Source organism: Rhamphochromis longiceps, linkage group LG15 (genome assembly GCF_057381845.1).
Source record: "Rhamphochromis longiceps isolate RC_006_pf linkage group LG15, R_longiceps_female_GT1.1, whole genome shotgun sequence".
NCBI classification, from domain to species: Eukaryota; Metazoa; Chordata; class Actinopteri; order Cichliformes; family Cichlidae; genus Rhamphochromis; species Rhamphochromis longiceps.
Window position 1 is genome coordinate 9700536 of NC_140571.1, and position 23838 is coordinate 9724373.

Below are 23838 nucleotides of genomic sequence, written 5' to 3' on the forward strand. Positions count from 1 at the left end.
CCATGGTGTCCTTCTGCCTACTTATATATGTGCTTTAAAACAAGTGGTTTGAACTCCACCATATCACCCAATGCTCTCCTTTTCTTTTCTCTTTTTCCTCACACACAGTCAGTCAAACCAGATGGCTGCCCTTCTAACCTTGTTTCTCCTCGAGGTTTCTCCCACTTAAAAGGGAGTTTTTCCTTCCCACTGTCGCAAATTGCCTTCTCATAGGGGGGTTGTCTGATTGTTGGGTTTTTAGCTCTTATACTGTGGGGTCTTTACTGGACAGGATAAAGCATTTTGCGGTGACATTATAAAAATTCAGTTGAACTGAATTAAACATTCATTTCTTTTCAAAAATTTGGAAAACCATTGCATTCCCTGTAAATTCAGTTTCAAAACTGACTGACCATTCCGACTCTGTTTGTGTTTCTCCAGGTTATTAACCAGAATGCCCTCCGAGGACCGGCACCTATCCTCGAGCTGTGGTTCTTATGTCAAAACTGAGCCTTCCAGTCCTTCCTCCTCGCTCATAGACACTGGCAGTCACCACAGCCCCAGTGGCAACTCTGACGCCAGCGGCGGCTACGTTAACGTTGGCAGTGGACGGTCACACACCCTGGACTCCCCCCCAATGTTCAACCCAGGCATGCTGGGAGGCGGCAGCGCCTGCTTACGCCGCTACGAGGAGTGCTCCGGCGGCATGGCCGATGACTCGCCAATCAAGTGCGAGTACATGCTCAATGGAATTCCCAAGAGGCTGTGCCTGGTGTGTGGCGACACTGCCTCGGGGTACCACTACGGAGTGGCCTCCTGTGAGGCCTGCAAAGCCTTTTTCAAAAGAACGATACAAGGTATTTTCCCCCTTTCCCACTTTTCCTTTCACATTTCACTGACTCACCTGAGCTGTCAGTAAAACTGTCTTTTAGGTAATGGGTTCTTTGTATTTTTGTTACAATTGGAGACAAGTAAAAGCACAACCGCAGCAATAGAAAATATGAGTAAAAATGTCTGCTTTTTGGATTAACTATAACTTGTGAATACTTAGAAAAATGCTCTGTGGTGCTCCCATTTACTGCTTAGACCATGCACTGCATTTTTGCATTTTTTGTTTGTAGCTGTTTAAGTACTGGTTTATTTTAACTACATTAGACACAATAATATTCATTCACAACACCACAGCTAACCAGATAAATCAGAGGATGTGGAGAACTGATCGATAGAAGAGAAATGAAGAACCCACACACGTTAAAAATTTTACAGTTTTCATTTTATTTTTTATTGGTTTTTTTCTGTGGATTATCAGATCAATCGATATTGACGGCCTCTGTTTTTTGGATTTTCAAAATAAGTAGCAAAAAAGAAAACCACTTGTCGATAGGTGTTACCAACTCACAGACATCAAAACAGCGACAGGTGAACAGCGCCAGATAAAAATGTTACATTGTTATCTTTTTTTCCCTTAAAGTGGCCATAAAAAAACAATGATTTGTATTTCTTAATATGTTATTCTAAAAAGTAAATTATTGCTAAGGTTGTTACATGAAAGCATTGAAGTAAAGAGATGAATAATTTTAGTGAAACTGAATTTTAATCAAACATAAATTTATACTTAAAACAATAAATTCCTGACTTTCCACCAGTACTTTTAAGCAAGGTGTATTTTCACTCTTGTCACAATAGAGAAGTGCTACTTTTTAATGATTTTAAATACTTTACGTTCACTTGAATACGTGGTCGTGCGTGTCACAGGTTCCTCAGTGCTTTCATGGGGCTAATACGATGTGGTGTCTACCGCAGGCATTAGGCCCAGACCGCAAATCTGCTCTAGTTTGTGATTTTTGATGTCTTTGCATGCGAATCATACATCTGGCACCGAATCTGCCATGTGTGGGATCCGTTCCAGAGTAATCTTTTGGACAGAGATAATGCGCCACTTTTTTTTTTTTTATTTGATTTGCAGCATTTGTGTCTGGATACATGGAGTCAGAGTGAGGGCACATTAAGTCAGGCAAATTTGAAAAGTATTCTGCCTAAATCCCTCTCAATTGCTGAAGCAGGAAGAAACAGAAGAAGCATCTTTCGGCACTGTTTTTTCCTTTTATTTTATTGGCTTTTGTTAAAATCCAAAACAGCGCATTACTGTCAGAATAAAGATGGAAAACGTGGGACTGATGTGAGAGCTGGTTACCTCACTTGGTCTTAAGAGTGAAACTCTTCGGCACTCTCTCTAATTACATCACATGTTTACAAAATTCTGACTTTTTCTAATAACTCTTAATGTGATGATGACAAATATACCAAGCCTCATCCTGATATATATAATTTTTCTTTTTCTTTGGCAGCGAGGTTTTTTTTCTAAAATTTTCTAAAATATCCTATTTCTCATTATTAATTATCAGACATTTCTAAAAGAAAAACACACACAAAAAATAGAGACAGCAAAGACATATTTTCCAAAACTTATTATTTATTTACATTTTTTTGGCTGCCCATTTTTAGGAAGGCCTTTCCTGGCTTAATTAGCCTATATGAAAATGGCTGGATTGTTTTATCTTAGGAGAATTTTCACTTTTCATGTACAAGAGGCTAAAGCATCTTTGGATCGGGAGCATCAGAAAATGTAGGAAACCCCTACTTTCTTTCAAGTCATCAGCACAATATCTGTTGTTCAGTCCGCATGCTACACTTTGTTGGGTTTTACTGAATGTTTTTGGCCTTCTGTCCAAATCCTGCATGCCTGTTTATGATCAATCATTGGTAGTTAAAAGGCTGCTCGTGCCCCAGTAATGCTGATGTGTGACTTTGCATTGTCTTGCCGAGACCTCTCTCTCTCCTTCTCATCTTCTTCCTCGTCACTGTAGTCTTCTTCTTCTTCTTTTCACTCTCCTTCTTGGAGGACAGGCCTGTAATGAGCTTAATCTGTCCGTCATTCGTCCTGAGCCACGGGAGTTTCAGTCAATAACAATCAGTGTTGGGTGACTGTAATTAAGAACCAGGCATTTCATTGGGAGAAAGTCAAGAAAGGAGGGTGGGAGGTGTGGATCCGTTCCTTTTGCCCCCAGGCCCCTCAAGCCCTCACCCAAGGGGAAGGAGATGGGGTCCAATTAGAAGCAGAGGCACGTGTTGTGGTGGCAATAACAGAGGAAGGGAACAGCGAGACAGAGACGCTGAAGAGTCCTCTAAATAAAGGCGGTGGGACGAGGGATGGGGTAGGTGGTCATTCACAGAGAGGAGAAGCTGCTTTAATGGAATGGTAATCAGGAAGGGGGTCCCGGCCTCGGTAAAGGAGGAGGACAGGAAGAGGTCCAACTTGAGTGGAGATGCACGTGGATAATAGCATAGCATAATAATATATCAAAATTTAGAGGGAAAATAAGAGAGGTTAAGGAAGGTTATTAGAGTGGTTGAAATGTCCTTTGAGAAATAAAGGTGGACACAAGACCTGATTAACTAAGAGGGTTGCCGACAGTGAGCTTTTAGAGGTAGGCAATTTAAGTCTATTGTGGACCCTCGTCTCACCCACCCACACCCAACAAAAAACACACACATGCAGGTCATATTTGACCTATCCTGTTATTTTTGGATTACTGTTTGATTTTGAAGGAAGAAAATTTGATATCCAAGCAAGTTCATCAACCTCAGAAGGTCATGAAATATTGCATGTATGTAGTACAGAGAATAAGTTCAACATTTCAGGCATGCAGCAAACTGTAATGTTGTCTGCTTGTTAAGGCAAAGCTCAGAATCACTGCCTTCAGTTAGTGAAAAATAACATATTGCTCGGTGCTCTACAACAATAGAACAAACAGCAGACGTCAAGGAGGCAGCTGAAGAAAGATGAAAAAAATGAAAACTATTGTGTTTCATTTTGTAAAACCGGAATTTTATACTCACAGATTTATTAATGCCTTTCAACATATCACATCATTTTCATCATTTTGTGCTTGTGCAAAATGTGGTTATGTGATTTAACATGAATTAGATTTTCTTTATGTATACAACATGCATCATATATAACATGTATATATATATATATATATATATATATATATATATATATATATATATATATATATATACACACGTGTGTATATATATATATATATATATATATATATATACACACACGTGTATATATATATATATATATATATATATTATACACACATGTGTATATATATATATATATATATATATATATATATATATATATATATATATATATATATATATATATATATATATATATATACATACATATATATTTCTTTTAGTTATTCATTTATTCTTAATTGTCTCTAGTGTGAATTGTGGGACATTACTGTGCATTAAAAACTATTAAGTGTACTCATTAGATTATGTAATTTTTACCATAAGAATTTACCCTCTAGTATTCGCACTGAGAATAAAACTAAAGTACTATATATTAATACTGCAAATATTATAACGCTCTTGCTGCATGCAGTTAGTTTGCAGTGTAGTATGCAGTAAGGTACATGGCGTGCATCTCTACATACGAGCGCTGCAGTGTACTTTATTTCCCCTCTGCTAATGCCTCTCAGTTTAACAGACTTTACCTACCCCGAATCCAGCAGCAGCCTCTGCCAACATGCTGGCGTGGTGCCCTCGGCCCCTAACTGTGCGTGTGACCCTGCTGGCACTTTCGATGCCAGGGATCCTGACAAATGTTGGCACCTTCTCCTTGACCAACAGGGGGTTGTGTGTGTGTGTGTGTGTGTGTGTGTGTGTGTGTGTGTGTGTGTGTGTGTGTGTGTGTGTGCGCTCCTCTGGCAGACCTGCAACAGACAACACCTGGTTTGCTGTTTTTAGGTACCATTAATACATCTCTGGACTTACGGGACATTGTTCAAACAGTCAATCATGGGGTTACGGATACTTGGGAAAGAGGATTTGTCACTGGATTCTTGGTGTCGTGTCAACTTTTGAAGTGTGTGCGTAATGATTTGGGGAAAAAATAAATAAAAAAAACTCTTAACCGGAATCAGGTGAGAAAGACGGGCAGCGGTTAAATTCCAGCAGATTCAATATGTCTGCATTTTCTGGCTGTTTTTGGATCTGAGTGATTAAATTGCATAGGAAATATTTCCATAGTGAGCCAACAACCGTCAAGACGACTTGAATAATACATCGAGCTTTGCTACATGATATCGCAGTCTTAGATTGTCCAGTCTAGCAGCAGCTCCTGGTCTTTGCTGGAGAACATTATGCAGAGTGCTCAGCTGTGCGTCCGTCTCTTAGCCCCGTGCTGTTGAGGGAGGGCAGTTTTCCCATCATCCTTTAGGTGAAGAAGGATGGGCTGGAAAGGGTCGTGGTGAGCGTTGCAGAGAGGACGCTCTGCATTAATGAAGCTAATTTATCTGTGAATCAAAATTTGAGTGTGACTGCGGGGCGGGTAGGTGCTTTTTACATGCCCCATCAAAATGCCACTAAACCCTCCTCTCCTTCAGGAGTGTCACACGGGGTCACCTTGGGACAGGTGTGTGTGTGTTCACAGGCACACATGTGCACACACGTGTTGTGTATTTTGCAGTGTTCTCACTCCGCGCCTGGTGTGATTTGATCTTCCTGCCAGCGCAATAATTCCAAAACAAATTATTCCTAATTGCTGATGTATATCTTTTAAGCACACAGAATAATGGAGTCCTTTTTTTCCAATCCTTTTCCAGGGAATATCGAGTACAGCTGTCCGGCTACCAATGAGTGTGAGATCACCAAAAGGAGACGAAAGTCTTGCCAGGCCTGCCGCTTTATGAAATGTCTTAAAGTTGGCATGCTAAAAGAGGGTGAGTACTGGTTTTTCACACAAGCTCACACAACATATATATATGTGAGTGTGTGTTTGCTTTATCCTTTTATTTTTACTCTGCCCCTTGTGCAAAGCTGCATTATTTGGGGTCTCTGTTCAGTGCTGCTCCTCAGCACTACGAAAAAATCTAAGTACTGTTGTATCCATGGTTGTATATCACATAGGAAGCAGCGTGAAGTAGTTGAGTTCAGAGTTCGCAGAGTGACGAGGGCTGCGGTGGATGAATGCTTTAAAGACTTTTGTCTGGAGTCTGTGTCCCTTATAAAACCACACACATGTAATTTTTAGACTTAATTTCAGTCACACTGTGGCTAAGCTTGGGTAACAAAACTAGCTCTTTATGTGCAGGAAAAGGTTATAGTTGAGGTGTTAGAATGCCTTTCTGGCAGTGAGTGCTTGGGTTCAAGTAACACTTTTGGCTACGGACACCCCGGTGCTTGTCTCTGTGATGCCGTATATGCCATGCTATATACTCCCTGGTGTAAATAGCCACATTAACTTTTCCACCCACTGGTGCAAATAGCATTGTTGGCTATTGACACCTTGGTGCTAATAGCATCTGTCTAGATTAATTAACTGTCACATCAAAATCCTAAAGATCATATGCTTCTTAGGCAGCTTTCTCTGTTTATTAGTATATAAACTTTAGACTCTCCTCTATGGCACCAAATTGTCTTGTGATTCTATATTTTAAAATATATGAGATGGTGTAAAGATTTTATGATCAAGCTGAAATCAGGAGGTTTGCCTATATGTTAGAGTAAGCTGTCTGTTTTTCAATGGTTGTGGATCTGTGATGGTCACTCCGGTCTAGAGGATGGTCAGTGATATTAAAGCCAGCTGTGGCCTCAGGGAGACACCGGTGACATCACCCACAAGCCTTACTTACTTCTCCTCACACTGCCGAGCCTCTGAGTGTTTAACTCAGCTGGGTGGAAAAAGCTGCTGAGCTGGATATTCTTACCAAGACCGACTGAGATGTGTAACAGTACTCTTAAAAAGCACAGGCTGTTCCCCCAAGACTTCCCTCTCCCCTGGGCTCTGGGTGTCTCTCTCTCCATCTCCCACTCTGTCTGTCTGTCTGTCTCCCTTCCCCTCTCTTGCCTGCCGTATTGATCCACTAAATGCTTTCCGAATATCCCACCTCACTTCCTGCACGTGTTGTTTTTCCTCCAGTGTGAGTCCTCTGGGAGTACAGAGGGAAAATCTAGCCGATAGATTTTCTTTTTTTCTTTTTTCTTTCCACGGGAAGAGCATTTTTTTTATCTTTTCAGTTTGCAGAGCGAGAAGAACTATCCTACACCAATGCAAAGTCTATGAAAAGTCTAAATCATGCTATTTATACGCAGAGGGCTTGTGCTGAGCTTGGACTTCAGTGAACATTTCTGGACAGATGTCCATGAGAAAAAACAAAATCTCAAATTGCTGAAATACAGCCTATTTTAATTACATTTCTTTGTCTTATACTGAAACAAAGAATAATTTTTGAGCAACTGTGGTACGAACGCTGTATAGGACAATAAATGCACACTGACAGTAACAGTAAATTAATTGAATAATGTGCTGAAATAATCAGAATCAGAATACTTTATTGATCCCTGGGGGAAATTATTTTTTGTTACAGTGCTCCATTTTAAACCAACATTAAGACAAGACAGACAATACGCTAACTAAGAATAGTACAATATATACATATATATACATACATACATACATACATAAGTCACTTATAAATAAATAGTTGGAAAAGGCAGAAGTGTAGGCTTTCCATAGGTGTTGATGGCATAAAAGATATAAGAAAATAAAGATTTAGAGAAAAAGAAGCAAAGGAATTTTAAAAATATTTCATTCACACATTAGGATTTCTTTATTTCTACCAACATTAAGATTAAGTGTAATTGATTAGAGGAATGACCGCATCGTACATTTTATTAGGACGTAATATGTGCTCTGATAGCATTAATGTGTGTGTATGTGTTTCATAGTCCACACTGAATCCTAAATTAAAGAAACATACGATTTATAAATTTATTTATAAGCTCCACATAGAGAAAAACAACTGTTTCCTAAAAATAAAACCATGGCCATATAGTTTTGTACACATCTGGTAATAGCAGCCTGCACAAGTTGACTGCAATTTGTCCCAGTAACACAAGACTGCGTGTCTCTCTTTTAGTTCACTTTCACTGACCCAGCTTCACTGTGACGTAGCTGCGTTTGTTCCTCTCAGACAGAGGGGCCATCCGTTCTGTTTGGCATAACGCTACTATTTATACATGCAGCCATTTTTTATGTCTTAATCCTGGCCAAAATATCTCACACTGAGCCTTTGACTCTTGGCCAGAAGAAAAAAAAAATAGCAACACATTTGCTTCAGAAATAAAGCTGAAACTATTAGTGCATGCTTAAAGGAAAAACTGTGGGGTATTGTCAGCGGAGAGCCAGGCTAAGCCGGCCAGTGTGTGTGCGAGGCGCAGCGTCACAGCCACCGCAATATGTGGCACAGTAGGCGATTTTCTAAAAGTGATGGTGTTCAATTAAGAGTAAAAAGGACACTTAATCATGGCATACTGCAGTGGCGTGGACTCTTACAGATTTAAGGGGGACTTTGATCAGTGAACCAGTAGGGGGGAGGGGACAGCGGCTAGCCTCACTTTATGCTATGAGATCACCCTGCAACAAGTGACCAAGGGCTGGTCACCGACAAGGAACAATTACATTGTGTAATTTCTTAAAATGTTAACTTAAATGGTGTTTAACAAGGTTAGTTATATCATCAACAGGTTCAAACACGGAGGACTAATAACAGAAGGCACAAATGCAGACTCTGAACTGCAAGCAGCAGAGTGACATTGTGGGTAAAATCTAGGAAACACTAGCAAGGATTATTTCATAGATTCAATTCAGTTCTATTCTATTTTATTTACATAGCACCAAATCACAACAACTGTCACCTCAAGACGCTTTACCGTAAAATAAAGATCCTACAATAATACAGATAAAATCCCAACAATCAGACGTCTCCCTATGAGCAAGCAGTCGGTGACAGGGAGGAAAAACTCCCTTTCAATGGTTAGAAACCTGCGGACTCCGCTGCAACTGGTTTGAGTTAAGGGGAGGGAGACAGGACAAAAGATACACTGTGGAAGAAAGCCAGAGATTAATAATAACTAATGCAGCGTGGAATGAATCCAGAGGACTTAAAGACAACAACACATTCCACAAACAGGAGATGGATACACTGAAAAGAATAAGGAAGCGTAGTGTTAAAGTATTCGCTTAATAAAGAAGGTTTCTATTATCCTCACAATTATCCAGACTCAGATTTGAAACGCAAATCTTTTAAACCAACAAAGACGAATGTTTGAGCGTCTACTGAAGGGATATTTTGAAGACACCCACAATTGTAGTGATGCCTCCACAGTCCAGACCTAAATACAATAATTACTAGAGCAGGGCGATATGGCCAAAAATATTTATCACGATATATATTTGAAAATTTGCGATAACGATATAACTGACGATATAATTGATGCGAAACAAAATACAACTCCACAACATTACTCGCGCAAAAAGACAACCTTCCATTTATTTTCACTTAAACAAGAAGCTGGTTTTTATGTACATTAAAGCTTTATAAAAATGTAACAGTGCAAATGCAAATTCCTTGCTGAAAGTTTAACCCAAAGGCATTTCCAGTAGAAATGGGCTGACATATACTGAGCATAACCATGTATAATATCCACTGAAGTTAAAAAGAGGTGCTTTGCAACATTAAACTGCAGTGTGCAGTACGTATTTTTCGGACCATAAGGTGCACGGGATTATATGGCACATTAAGCGAAACAAAGCAGTCAGATAAATCAAACTTTATTAAACTCATTCTTCTTGCTTCCTCCACTTCTGTACCATTGATTCATTAATGTTGAATTCTCTGGCAGCTGCTCTATTCCCATGTTGTTGCAGTATATTAATGACTAACCTCGTATTGTGGATGGATTATCTCAGTTGTTCTCCTGACTGAAGTTTGGTCCGTTTACAGCATCCTGCCATGCGATTGCATTTGTCTCTAACCATGAAGAACCTTCACGTTAACTTTTATAAGTGGAAAAGTGTTAGTGTTCGTCCTCCAGCTTCACTGTTTATGTTATGCTAACATAGCTGTGTCGCTAGCGATCACGTAGCACATCATTATATACCAGCTAGCCCAACTTCAGTAACCCTACAAACGTCACTGCTGTTTAGTTTCCTGTCTTCATTTATGTTGAAGTGATAGCAGAGCTGTACGTTTGAATTTTTTCAGAAATCTCTCCGTCAGAACATGCTATATCATGCTTAGGTAACTAGCGAAACTAGCGAGCTAACTTCCGCTAGCTTCCTGCTAACTTCTAACTCCGTTAAATGTAATAAATTTTGTTTTCATGGATGCCTGGAAGTTAAACTTCATAGTTACACCTGGTAAAGCAGCAATGCTGATCGTTTTATTAAAGATGAAAGAATTTAGACAGGTTTTAACTCTCAGTGATGCTGCAGTGTTGTTTGACCTGAAGCATACGGAGTTTAGGACCCAGATTACTCCCAGATTTAAGAGCATCTTAGTCCGACAAATATGACAATAACGACGGCCGCTTGCATGTTCTGCAAAAAAATGTGCTTTGTTGTGTATCTGACGGACAAACACCAAACCAGTTCCACATCACTGAAGTTGCACCATTTTTACAAACCAGTTCTGGTTCATCTGTTTCACTCAACAATCGGCCATGTGCGTATGAAAACAAAGGCACTGCGCATGCGCGTTTTACTCCCATTCTATCGCGATATTTCATTTTCCTATCGTTGCCTAACATTATACCGGTATTACCGTGAACGGTATAATATGGCCCAGCCCTAATAATTACAGAGAAACCAGAAACCAGTTAACTTGTGTTTTATATCCATATCCAAGCCAGACCTAATCAGTTTGGCCCAAATATGTTTTGTGAGATCGCAGTAAACCTTGATCTTTGACATAAAAAAATAGCTGACTGACTCTCTGATGTGGATGAACTGAAAGCTTTTCCAGCTTAAAAACAGATTTTTTAGGTGTAAACTCATGATTGTGGTGTCCAAACAGAAAAATGGTTTTATGTTGAAGGTTTACACATTTGAGCAAATTTCATTTTTCGTAGCAATCCTTGTCAATATTAAGCAGGCTTGTGTTTTTTTTACTTCTTTCCTTTGAAATGAAACCATTTTAACTTTTTAATTAATAAAATGTTTCCAGATACGTTTCTATTTTAACTATTATAATCTTCAGCTATTAACAGGTAAACATTGATAAATACATAAACTGGATATTGTAAGTTTCATAAGTTATTCATTTGTTCCCATTGCAAATTTCCCTCACGTTGGCAGTGGCTTCCTAAAAAACGCCTCCCTCGGGGTGCTGTGAGAGTTATATATTGTGATGAGTTGCTCTAGAAGTTTCCAATATTTCTCTTCCTCGTGCCAGTCGTGCCATCCTGACTTTTAAAGGGTAGCTGCCAGGGATTTTGAGCCCCATTAGTGGGTGGGGAAAACCCTTCTGCTGTGCGCCACCTGCCACTAATCAGCTGACTTTACTTCTTCGAACTTGGTTTGGTGGCTTCAGGTGTGATAGGGGTCTAAATAAATCAGGTATTCTAGCTGTGGCCAGTGCCAACATAATGCAAAGGGAATTTATGGATTATGCTTAAGGGTATGTTGAGCTAAGCTGTCTGTTTAAGATGTAACAGATTATTATTTTTCCAAGAAAATCGAATAAATAATATAGATGACAGGCCTCTCTCCTGGTTCGGCTTTATTGCTTTGTCAAAGCAGAGCACCTGGATGAGCCGGGTGGACGGCAGCGAAGGGCAGCTGTTCGAGGAAGCCTCATTCACTGACCCCTCAAATGTACAGCTGAGACTGATGAAAGGTCACAGGTCAGTGGAAAAACTTTCACGTAATTACAACTCACGGAAGGTATGGTGTCAGTCACAACTGCCAGGAGTCAGTGCCCCCAGCTAATAGCGGCGCTAATATCCCATAGCATTACTGTACGGTGTTAAATGATGCAAGAATCTACCGCGTGTGCATTTTTCAATTTCCGCTTTGAGTCACATCCTGCTGAAGAAGAGAGATGGATTCTTTTTTTCTTTTTGTGCCAGTAAGCATGGGTATCTATGTTGGTCCTTGAACAGGTGTCCGATCATCATGTTAACAAATTATCGTGTTCAAAAACCAAGTCCCACTGGAACAGAAGCATATTGCCTTATACCCACTGAGTGTCTGTCCTGGAAGAAGCAGGTCTGAGCATAAAAGGCGCTTACAGTTTGGTCTTTTAGTCACTACTGGTGGGTTCTAGTTCAGTGATGTTAGCTCGGTGTTTCTGTGGTTTATTCTTTGCATGCTGGGATTTTCTGACATCGCTGTAATGTGGTGGATGAACACAAGCTGCCAGACTATTTTGGCAACCTACACCGCTGTCTCGCCCTCTCCTAACCACAGATAGGGATCAGCAGTCTTTCCTGAGCGAACGTGGCTACCAGGGTAATGTTACAGCCTTATTTTCCTCCGGCCACATACACAAAAGATTAGTAAAGCCATATCCAATATCACAGACTGTCAGGTCCCTTCCAAATCAATAGGCTTAAATCAGAAACCAATCTATATGCTAAGATTACATCACCATAATAAAGATATACCCAAAGTCTATACTCTGTGGGCGTCTTCAGAACCAGAATTTTTAGCATGTGTTGGTCTGCACCATTCGAAGTACTTAAACTATAAGTGAGAAGGACCCCTCCCTTCTTGCCACTTGTTTTTTCTTGTACCGTAAACTTGTCTATCTAACAGCACATGTGTGGGGGCTTGTTTGCTTTTTAGGGTGTCAGAGTAGCTGGCAGAATGCAGCTGAAAGTCAGCGCCCACCCAGAGGCTCTGCACTGGCCTGTCCTCACTGTCTGGCAGGTGATAGATCAGACACGGAGGCTAACACGTGTTCCTCCGAAGAAAAGGATTTAGCGAAGCGCTGACCTCATAACAACCCTTCTATACATGTACTCGCTTCCCGACACACATGTTAAAATGTATATCACCCCTGACAAGGGGCTCAGAATCGCTCCTTGAGGTCCCATGCTTGTCACTGACACCGTTCTAGCTTTTTAAAAACATTTTATTTTGTCCACTACACCAGCTTCAACTTCATGAATGATCTCGGCCCTTCTCGAGCTCTGCAGATGTTTTTTATTAGAGCTGCATCTGTGGTTAGGGCGGCACTGCGAGACAAAATAATAGCCCTTTGTGGACACGCTGGCTCAGATTTATGTAAGTGTAAAACATGATAAAGAGTGATACAAGTGCCATGGCAGTTACGGTTAAGCAGTGCCAGCATTGCCAGGCCACCGGGAGGGGGTTGCAGCAGATGGTGCGCCATGTTAATACCCAACCCAATCCAGTTCCCTTCAACTTTTTGTGTCGTCTTTTCTTCGCCTTTCCCTTCTTATTTTCAGCCCACCCAGACTTAAGAAAAAAACCCGATGACAGCCTTTACTGTAGCTCTTTCTGACTTTCCAGATCAGATGTTGAGAGGCAGCCCTGGAAGGGCAGAGCGGCTGCGCTTTGCAAAGGGTGAGCAGGCTGCGTCGGAGGGGGCTGCACGCCGCATCCCTCTGATTTTTCCCAGCTAAAATAGGGAGCTCCTAATCTCCCTTTGGCAGCGTTAGCCAGCCAGCCAATTCTGACACATTCTCTCGAAAGAAGCGCCTCTGACAGGTGAAAGGCTGAAAATAGTTGAGAGTGAGAAGCTTAAACACGCATGTACACACGAGCACATGTTCACATAGTAACACACAGTCTCGATATGAGACACATGCACCTTTCAGTGATGACAGCTGCTCTGTAGAGCATCTTTTTGTACCAGAAGAATGAATCTCATTTATATCATGAATGTTTTTTTTGGACACTTTTTTTGTTTTTGCTCAACCTTCTGTCTTCCTTTGTGTATTTTTGTTTTTCTGGCTTCAGTTTTACATTGAAGACACTGCTGATGTGGGTGTTTTTCAGCATATAGACCGATGTTTCTGACCACATTGCGAAGAATGTGGATTTAGACAATTTGGGTGAGGGCTTTAGGCCGAAAATTTAATCACATACTTAACTCAGATTTCATTTTGATGTTTGTGTTTTAAGGTGGACTTTAAAAATGTTATTATGTATTCTTAAGGGCCGTTTTTTTGTCATTTTTTTCATTGTGGGCATAAAATGAATATTTTGGCAGCTGCTATGGTGAAATAGATATCTGTCGATTTAATGTGCAAATAATAAACGCATAGCAAAATAATCCGCAGGACACACCCGGCGCACCCGCGGCCAGCGCATGAAGCGAAACACTGTCACTTTAATAAGAAATTTGCCTTAACGTTTTAACAAGTCAATAAATGTTGTGTATGTGAAAGCAAAACAGATCAGGTGGCTGTAAAGATTGCTCCAATGTAAATATGCCTCATCGTCTTGCCACACACATGTGCACGCACACAAACACACTCACATAGCAAGAATAGACTTTCAGCCAAGTATCTCAGCCCGTCTTTCTCGCAGTCAGCACAAAGTTATGAGCGTGCTGTAGTATGTGAATTCATATTATCCAGCACACACATTTCTTTTACCCCATAACCTCACCCATGCATCCATACTTTGCCTGTCACACTTTATGAAAGGCCAGCAACCATAAAAAAGGATCTGGATGCCTTTAAGATGATCTGTGGACCCGCCTGGCCCCCGCCCCCCCCAACCCATGTCAGAGGCTCTCGTCTGGACCCGCATTGTCTTGAAGCGCGGAGGCCGATGTGGTTTTGGGCCTGAGGTTAGGAATGCGGTGCTGACGATGACACACACTGCCCCCCTCGCACCCTCTCCGGCCCTCTTCCAGGGGCCTCATTCAGCTGTCTTGTTGTGGTCATATTCTCAGTACTGTTCCATATCACATGGGGAGGAGATAATCCCGCACTGGTGAGATCAGGTGGTCATTGGGACAGGCAGGGCCGACAGAGAGAGGATGTACAAATTGAGAAAGAAGAAACCATCAGAAAACAGATATATTCATCCAAGCACAGCAGATTGTTCTGTTTGATTTTCCAACCCTCCCACTCTTCAGCCTTATCTAACCCTTGTTTTTTTCCCTTGTTGTTGTCCCTGCCCTCCTGCCTCGGGTCTCTGCTGTTTGGAGCGCCGCTAAGCTGTAAACTGAAACTGGTTAGCGCTGAGCTCTTAATTCTTGTCAGCGTCTATTAATTATGGGCCAGTTGGATGTTCGAGTTCAAACAGCCCCCGCGGATCTTGGAATTCTAACTCTGGCTGTTTGGTCACTTGTCGCTTGTTGTAGCTACATGACCTAGCAGCCCACGGCAGGGAAACTGGTGTGTGTGTGTGTCAGTGTGTGTGTGTCTTGATAATGTTAGGGGCAAAAGCAGCAACAATTCACTGTCAGTTAGCCTTACAAGAACATGCTGCATGAATTCGGTTTTGGTACCTTCTTAATATATTTATGCATTAAACAAGCTTATTATTGTGAAAGGCTTAACTAACTGCATAACCCTTTATTAGGCCTCTGTGTACCATTAAATAGAGAGAGAGAGGCTCCTGAACTGATTTAATATCTGGAGTACATGCACACTGTTTCCTGAAGCCCAATTTATCATTTTAAATTTAACTTAACCAAGAGTAATGCTAAAAACAACCACTAAAGCTCCATCTATCGCAAACCCAGCTCCTGCCTGCCTAACTGACTAATTAAAACCGCATCCACATGTGTTCAAAGAACAAGAAGTCTATTTGCAAGCCTTATTGATTACTTTAAGGCGTACAAATGGAAAGCTGTGTTAGGAGAGGGGCTCTCGATTTAGCTTCAATCTGCCAGGCATAAAATGATCTCACTGTGTTTGCTGGGAAGAATGAGCTCCCTCTGGGCACGGTGGGTAATTAGGTTAGTGGATAGTCGGTGTCAGGAAATTGAAAGACCATCCTAATCGGATTCTTTTGTTTCCAGGGGAATCAAAGGAATTTATATGAGTCACTGGGAAATCTCACACGACTTAATTCCACTTGACCATGTAAAATCTGTTTGCTCTCCCTCAGTGCTCAAACAACTTTTAATGCAAACGTATCAATTCAGGAGACAAGGTGCATCCAGCCCGCATCCTCTGTGATGGCTTTGAAGATAATCCTGCATGTGAATGCTTAAACTTCCACTCAGAAGTCCTGCTTGATGGTTGAAAGGTTAAAAATAAAGGAATGTAACTGTTTATGTAGATAAATGACAGAAAAATGCTGTTATCCTAATTTTTGTACTGTATATTATATGAAGAATGGTTATATAGTATTTGTCATATACAGGGTAGAAAATTAAAAACCCTGAAATGCTCGTGAGAGTCTGATGACACAGCAAAATAGGTCAAGTTTCCCCCCCAATAAATAGGCTACAGTTTTATAATAAGCTGTAGCAAATACGATGCCATAAAATAGGTCGTTATAACTGAATGTAACTTTCAAAAATTAAGCATATAAAAAGAAAGTGAGAAAGTCAGCAGCAACGCCTACTTCCAAACATAACAAGTGAAAAGTTCCCTTTTATTTTATTTTGCTACGTAATCATTACGTTTTGTGGATTCGTCAGAGTGGCTTTGGTTTATCTTATGCATACGTGATATTTTTAATTATTTTTCTTTGCAGGTGTGCGTCTGGATCGAGTGAGAGGGGGGCGTCAGAAGTACAAGCGGCGGTTGGATGCCGAAAACGGCGCCTACCTCGGCCTCACCCTCCCCCCTCCAGCCAAAAAACCACGTGAGTTGCTTTTTTGTTGCTTTTTTCTTTTTTTCATTTAAAATCTCACTCAGTAACAATGTGTGTATTACCTGAGCATTACAAAAAGCATTAACTTTATTAGTTAATATGATGGGACATAAAGCTGTGAAATGAATCCCCTTGAGGAATATGGCGAGAGCATTGTTATCTACATCCAAAGATGAGATTGATGTGGCACAATATGATCATATTTTAGGCAAACACTGTTGCCTAAAACTGTCGCACACCACAGTACATTTATATTCCTTCACGCCCTCCGTCCTTCTCTCTCTCTCTCTCTCTGTCTCTTCCCCCTCTTAGTGACAAAGATCGTCTCTCATTTGCTGGTGGTGGAGCCAGAGAAGATCTATGCCATGCCTGACCCCACCATGCCGGACGGAGACATCAAGGCTCTGACAACGCTTTGTGACTTGGCTGACCGCGAGCTGGTGGTCATCATTGGCTGGGCCAAACATATCCCAGGTAGAAACATGTGACTGCTCTTGACTGAACCTGTCATCAGGGCTCTGGCTTTCCAAACACTTGTCTTAATGTGAAATTTCAGACATAGGTGCTTTTTATACAGGCCATCTATTAAGTTGCTAAAAAAAAAAAAAAAAAAAGGTTCACGTGTGGTCTTGTGCAGTTAGTAAAGCGGAGGAGAAACTGCTCCCATTTGCTCTTTGATTTGCTCAAATGTTACAGTGTGAGATTACTGGAGTACTTCACCGACTGCTGTACATAACCCGCCACCCCCTCCCGTTCATACGCATGCACACACACAGGATAATTAACATCTGCTACTCATCTGCACCTAAGGGAGAAGCTAGTCCCATATTCTAAAATCTAATCAATAAAGAGCAGCTGAAACCTTTGATTTGACTGGGGTGGGGTGGAGTGGGGTGGGAGAGTCTGTGGGGGGGACCCGCCCCTATGTCAATGTATTCCATTTCAATCCCAGACTTAAAGAAAGCAATCCTCTTACTTACTTAAGGAGACTACACAGGGCCTGTGGTGAAATTGATTTATTTAGGGAAATACTGATGGATTTCCCTTCTCCTTGTTGATGAATTCTTAAATAAGACTTGCTATGCAAATGTTCTTAGATCTTCCGTTCTTCTCATCTTTATCGGCTGAAGGAGACACTTTGGACCTCCGCGTGTTCATAAGGAGCACTGGCTGGTTTCAAAGTATATGCAAGCCATTGATCTGGTTAAATAAAGCATGTAAAAGACACACGTGTTGTCAATTCAATTATTATTCAATTAAAGCTAGTAATATTCTTCACTGATGCATTTCTTAAAGGGGTTCCTAATTGATTAAAATAAATGGCAGCAGTCAGGACACAAATTTTATCTTCAGTTGTCTTTTGTTGTGCATTTATTTCAAGGTGATAACAAAAAAAAGCAAATCCTTACGTCAGAGTAAGGAACTAAAAAAGGTCTCTTGCTTGCTTAAACACAATTAATTAGTCGTAAAAACAAAAATGAATTTATTCAGAGTAAATAAAAAATGATTTTTTGCCAAAACAATGGAGTTTTTTTCTCTCTGTCTCCTTTTGGGCTGGCACAGTGCTGTCCTATTTGTCCCATTTACTGACTCATCGTCCACACTTAAAGCAAGACTATGAATCGTTTGCTGAGCAGTGGCCCAGAGTAGTTATAGGACGATGGCAAATACGGTTATGGGAAAAAGAAAGTACATCTTCTTTTAATTTTGTGGCTTTACATATCAGGACATAATAAAAATTATCTGTTTAAAATTAAGTAAATAAAGCCTCAAAGGAAATGCACATGACATGTAACCTGTGTCATTATTTATTTGACAAAAACTAAAAGATGTAGAAGTGTGTAAACAAAGTACATCCTTACTGCTTCTGTAGGAAATAGAAAGATAAGTGGCAGCAAGCTGCTACTAATCAAGTTAATTAATTGATCATCAGCGAGGGTGAGCACCTCTGTGAAAACTGAGGTTTTGGCAGTTTGCTGGTCTGCGGTATTCAGATGTGTGTTAATGTAATGCCAAGCAGCAAAGATATCAGGAATGTATGGGCTCAAATTGTGGTCATAAATATTTTGTACTTGTAAATCAAATGCGTAGTTGTGAACTGAGTTTTGTAACCTTGTAAACCAAAATATCTGAAACTTTTATATGGAAAGCGCCACTCCAACAGCCAAACCCATCTGTTCTCTGATTGGATTGTTAAATTTGTGATTGAGATGACATTGACCAATCAGCTGAAAGGAAGAAAAAACGGGTCAAAATTCGTACTTGTATGTTGAAACTCACACACAGCCAGGAAACCTGAGCGCAGAGCTTTACACATAGTTTTTTGTTTTGTATCTGTAAGCAGACCTTAACAAAAAAAACTGTAACTTGTGTAAATATTTTTACAAACACAAATCTTTTTTACACACACAAACAAATTCTCATCTACGAATGCACAAACATAAAATTTTCAGATATTTTGGTTTACAAGGTTACAAAACTCAGTAGTACAAAATATTTATGACCACAATTTGAGCCCAATGTTCTTGCACATCAGTCTGGTAAGAGTTAAAGTTTGTTTTTTTTTTTTAATTGAACTCCAGTGAGAAAGCTTATTCACGGGTGGAAAAAGGATCAAGGTGTTGTAATGGCCCAGTCAAAGTCCAGACCTCAATCTCATTGAAATACAGGGGACCTTAAGAGAGCTTGACATAAACAAACCTCAATGGGCTAAATCAGTGGCGTAAAGAAGGTTACAATGATTTGATGTCATACAGAAAACAGTTACTTCAAGTTATTGTCACTAAAGCCGGTTCTACTAACAACTGAATCATGGGGCGTATTTATTTAGCATTTTGGCTTTGTTTAATAAATAATGACACTTATATGTCATTTTGTTGTTTGCCTTCAAAGTAAAAGTTGACGCTTTTGAAATGCATTGGCTGATGCAGGAAAATTTACTCTAATGGTAAATATTTTTTATTTCCAGTTTGCGTTGTACTTTTTTAAGTTTAACTAAAGCTCAGAGAGATGTCTGCAAGTATTTGCAGTACTTCCATGCAAACTACTGACAACCCTGGCAACTAACTAGGGACCTTACCTGACAACCTTATGACCTTTGTTTGCCAGATGGTCGTTGACAGGCTCGTGTGATAGAGGCCTTAGCAGTAAGAAAAGTTCAGGAATGGAGAATGACATTAGGAGACAACTCCTCCACATTATGTGTCAATTTGCTGTAGACCAGTGATTCTCAAATGTATGCTGTGTTCCACTAGTGGGGCACCTAGCCACTTCATCCACAGTCAGCCAAGTGGGCAACCATCTGAAAACAGCATCGATTGCATAGTGGAGTAACATGAAGGAAGTTACCTGTTGGGGAAAGCTTACATCATCTGTTTGGACTGTGGGCCAAAATGAGCTGAGCCCAAACCAGCCCTTTGAACTTTACATGAATGTTTAGGAAAAGAGAAGCCTTATTAAACGATTAGCCAATGGAGGGTTGCTGGGGTTTGAGACATGCTGTCTCACCACTCTCGAGTTTACATCGAGAAACAAGCGTTAACAGGAACAAAAGGAGCTTCCCTGACCCAAATGCACAGTTTTTGGGTTTTGTTTTTTGTTTTTTACTCCTGACCTCTTTTCCATCCAACATCTTGTGAACAAGGGAAAAAATCTAATTCAGGTGTATTTTTCATAAAAGAGCCAAATAGGGTAACTACAGTCAAATTCCTCAATTTAATGGAGCCCCATGGGGCCTGTAATGAATTTTACTGTAATGTTTTTCCACTGCCTTATTCTCATTACATTTTTTTTATATATATACACATATATATATAAATATAAATAAAAAAGTATTGATCTTGTATGGTGTGAGGATCTAAATCCAGATCTGTCAGAGTTATTAAAGGCAGCACGTGACACTCTGGAGACATTTTACCCGCGGCCACTGGGTCAAAGTGTCACCAAGTAACGATTAAGACAAAAGGGGTCCCTACAGTTTAACAGTCCACTCCCTCCATTACACTCATAGCCCACTGCGCAAATGGCCTTAACGATGAGGTAATAGGAGTCATTAGCGCAGATCGCTCCATTAATGTGAAAGTCCTTCAGCATCCACATGTGGAGAGCTGGGAAGAAACATGTAATACTCCTTAGGTATTGTGGTACACGTGTTCATTGTGAAGGCTTAAATATTTGTGTTTTACAGCTGGAAAGAAGTAATTTGATGAATTTTTAATCCTCACAGTTTAGTTTGGTTTAGGTTTTTTTGTGTGCAAAGGAGCCAATTAAAAATATTGAAGTTTTTAAAAAATAAAACAAAAACACACATTTTGGCTTCAAGAACATGATAGGAGACATGTTATTGTGGCCCTTGATTTGTAACCACACACACACAGACCACCTCACAAAGCGTAGACTACATTCAAGTCAAAAGCGTACAGCGCCCTCTATTCACTTTATCTAATGCTCGTTCTTTTTCCTTTCTTTTTCTCTGTTTCTGTCCCGCGCACCCTCTGCCATAATATCTTTCACACACACTCTCTGGCTTCCTTGTTCTCCTGTTCCCCTGGCTCTCCCTCTCCTACTCCTCCTGCTCATATAGGGCCCTCAAGTCTCATTATTACCTCTGTCTTTTTATTAGGCCCATTAGGGCTCTTAGGAGGCCTGTAATGATACTAAATGAATAGAGAGTGAACTGCTGTCTGTTTTAGACCTCGCTCTCAATGACAGCTTCAAGCTTCACTGCCAACCACTCAGTCTCCTCACTGTACTGAGCAGGGCCTCAGTTATCTTACACGCACCTGTATTTTTTTGTTGCATTACCAGAACCCTGCCAAACAGTTCTTTTTTTGGGGACCTGGGGACCTTTAAAGAAATAGACATATTGCTGACTAACATGCTACATTGGCTAAATATGGGTTTTTACAGTGTTACAGTATTGTAATGTGTTTGGTGAAACGGCAACACCCCTCTCCACACACACACACACACACACACACACACACACACACACACACACACACACACACACACACACACACACACACACACACACACACACACACACACAACAACAACAGCCTCCCCCTGCAGGTCAATGCATTACTACAAAAGCTGCCCCACAGTTTGCAGAGCACAACATGGTTTTAAAACAGTGAACAGTGTGATAGATGTAAAAGCAACAAAAATACTTCTGATTTTGATTTTAAAGTTAGCAAAAAACAGTCCCTATTTATTTTAATGCTCAAATAAATAGGGACATTTTGTTATATAACTTACTGTCTCTTTCTTTATGGCTAAAAAATTTCATTTTGATTACATTTTGTCAGCGTAGTAAATCTTTTTGTAACTATTAGCATTAAAATGTATTTGATCACTAAAAAAAACAGCAGTTTACATAGTTGGATCAAAATTTTGCAGTGTTACAAACCTTACTATTCCCTGTAGCCATGCACTTGGCAATGGGAAGAAAAAGACTCCCTTTTAACAGGAAGAAACCTCAGACAGAACTAGGGGGACGGGGAGGGGCAGCCATCTGCCTCAGTCAGCTGTGGGGAGTGGCGAGAGAAGAGATGAGCGCAGAGCAATAACACACTATAAACACTGAACAGGTTAGTTGGGCTCGTAACTACAGATCATAAATGTGTAGCTTGTGCAGAGAGGTGCAAAGAGAGAGTACAAAGCACAAGCTGGAGGAGAGAGAATTCAAATTTAATGGCATGCAGTAGTGGCAGATAAATGCTTTTTTCAGGGTCACTGAGATAGTTTAATTATCAAAAAGAAAATTGTCAAGCTTAGTTATAAAAGTAGAGAATGTGTCTCTTTCCAGTCCCTGTTGGTATACTTGCTGTGGCATTTTTGTAACAAGGAGTTCAGCCTGGAATTGAAAAATGTTTGGACTAGTTCTTCTAGTATCTGAGACAGGGTGTTCCTAATTTTGGCAATAATGCACAGAGTGAAGAGGTAAAAGACATACTTTGGTGAAAAATGGCCTCGTTAGCAAAACTTAGCTTAAAAGAGTTAGCAGTAACTTCTGAGTTTTAGGCATTTATGGGTATTTGAGTAGCCCTCTATTTACATGTATTCAGTCTTTTTTTTACAGTTTTTTTACAGCGACCCTCTATACTATAGATTAGATTAGATTCTATAGATTAGTGTCATAATTTTCCTTTTTGATAAAGCATTTGTTAGAGGTGGATCAGGTGACCCTATATCCTCCCATAGTTATGCTGTAGGCTGCTGTTTCTTCTTCACTCACATTTTTTCACTTACTATGTGTTTATACACCACTCTGCATCTAATTATTACTTATGCTTTGGAAAACAGCCAGAGATTAATAATATCTTTTGTCGTGTCTCCCTCCCCTCGCCCCCAAACAGTCATGACAGACGGCTGCCTCTCCCTGACCCTGGTTCTGTCGGAGGTTTTTTCTTGTTAAAAGGTTGTTTTTTTTCTTTCCCACTGTCGCCAAGAGCTTGCTCATAGCACTTTGTCTGATTGTTGGGTTTTTGATGAATTATTGTAGGGTCTTCCTACATAAAGCGCCTTGAGATGATGGTTTTTTTCCACTATATAAATAAAATTGAGTTGAAGTAAAGTGAACTGTAACCTCCAAAAATTAGGCTTCATTGAGCCCTATAAGTAGTAATTTGCACTCTTGCACTGACATTTTTTTATTCAAAGTGTCTTTTAGGCATTTTCCAATAGTCTAGATTTCTTTAAAATAATTTAAAGAAATCACTTTAAGTTTAAAATAATTTTACCTAAACCTAGTTTCGGGTGCTTCTTTGTTCACAAGGGTCACCACAGCTGATAGCTCCCCATGTTTTTTTTTCTGACGCAACCCTAAAGGGGATTTCTGTCTCAACTGGAATGGAACCAGCAACCTTTTGTTTGTGAAGCAAATGTCTAAGTCACTACACTATGAAGACGCATAGCGATAAAGCCTATAGGATGTAAAATTAAGGATTTTGATTTATTCAGCTAACAAGTAAAACATAAATACTCTAAAACCCTGTAGTTTAGCAGAACAGCGTCGCTGTTCATGTTCTTCATCTCCATGCAGAGAGACTGCAAACACAGAGATGCTGACGTTGCCTGGTTTGCTCAGTATTGTGTCATGTTTGGTCAAACGGCATCAAATCACTAGGGTGAAATATTGATATTTCATCAGGGGGATTCACCCTCCACAGTGACAC

General features: G+C 40.3%; 1 protein-coding gene across 1 annotated transcript in view; it reads left to right on the forward strand.

Annotated features, from left to right (window-relative positions):
• Positions 1-23838, forward strand: part of LOC146652049 (steroid hormone receptor ERR2-like) — a 44060-nt gene that overhangs the window by 8803 nt on the left and 11419 nt on the right. Inside the window, exons 2-5 of the mRNA XM_085382299.1 lie at positions 421-836; positions 5673-5789; positions 16541-16651; positions 16973-17134. Of these exons, the coding sequence (XP_085238425.1) occupies positions 421-836; positions 5673-5789; positions 16541-16651; positions 16973-17134 (806 nt within the window). The remainder of the gene's footprint in view (positions 1-420; positions 837-5672; positions 5790-16540; positions 16652-16972; positions 17135-23838) is intronic.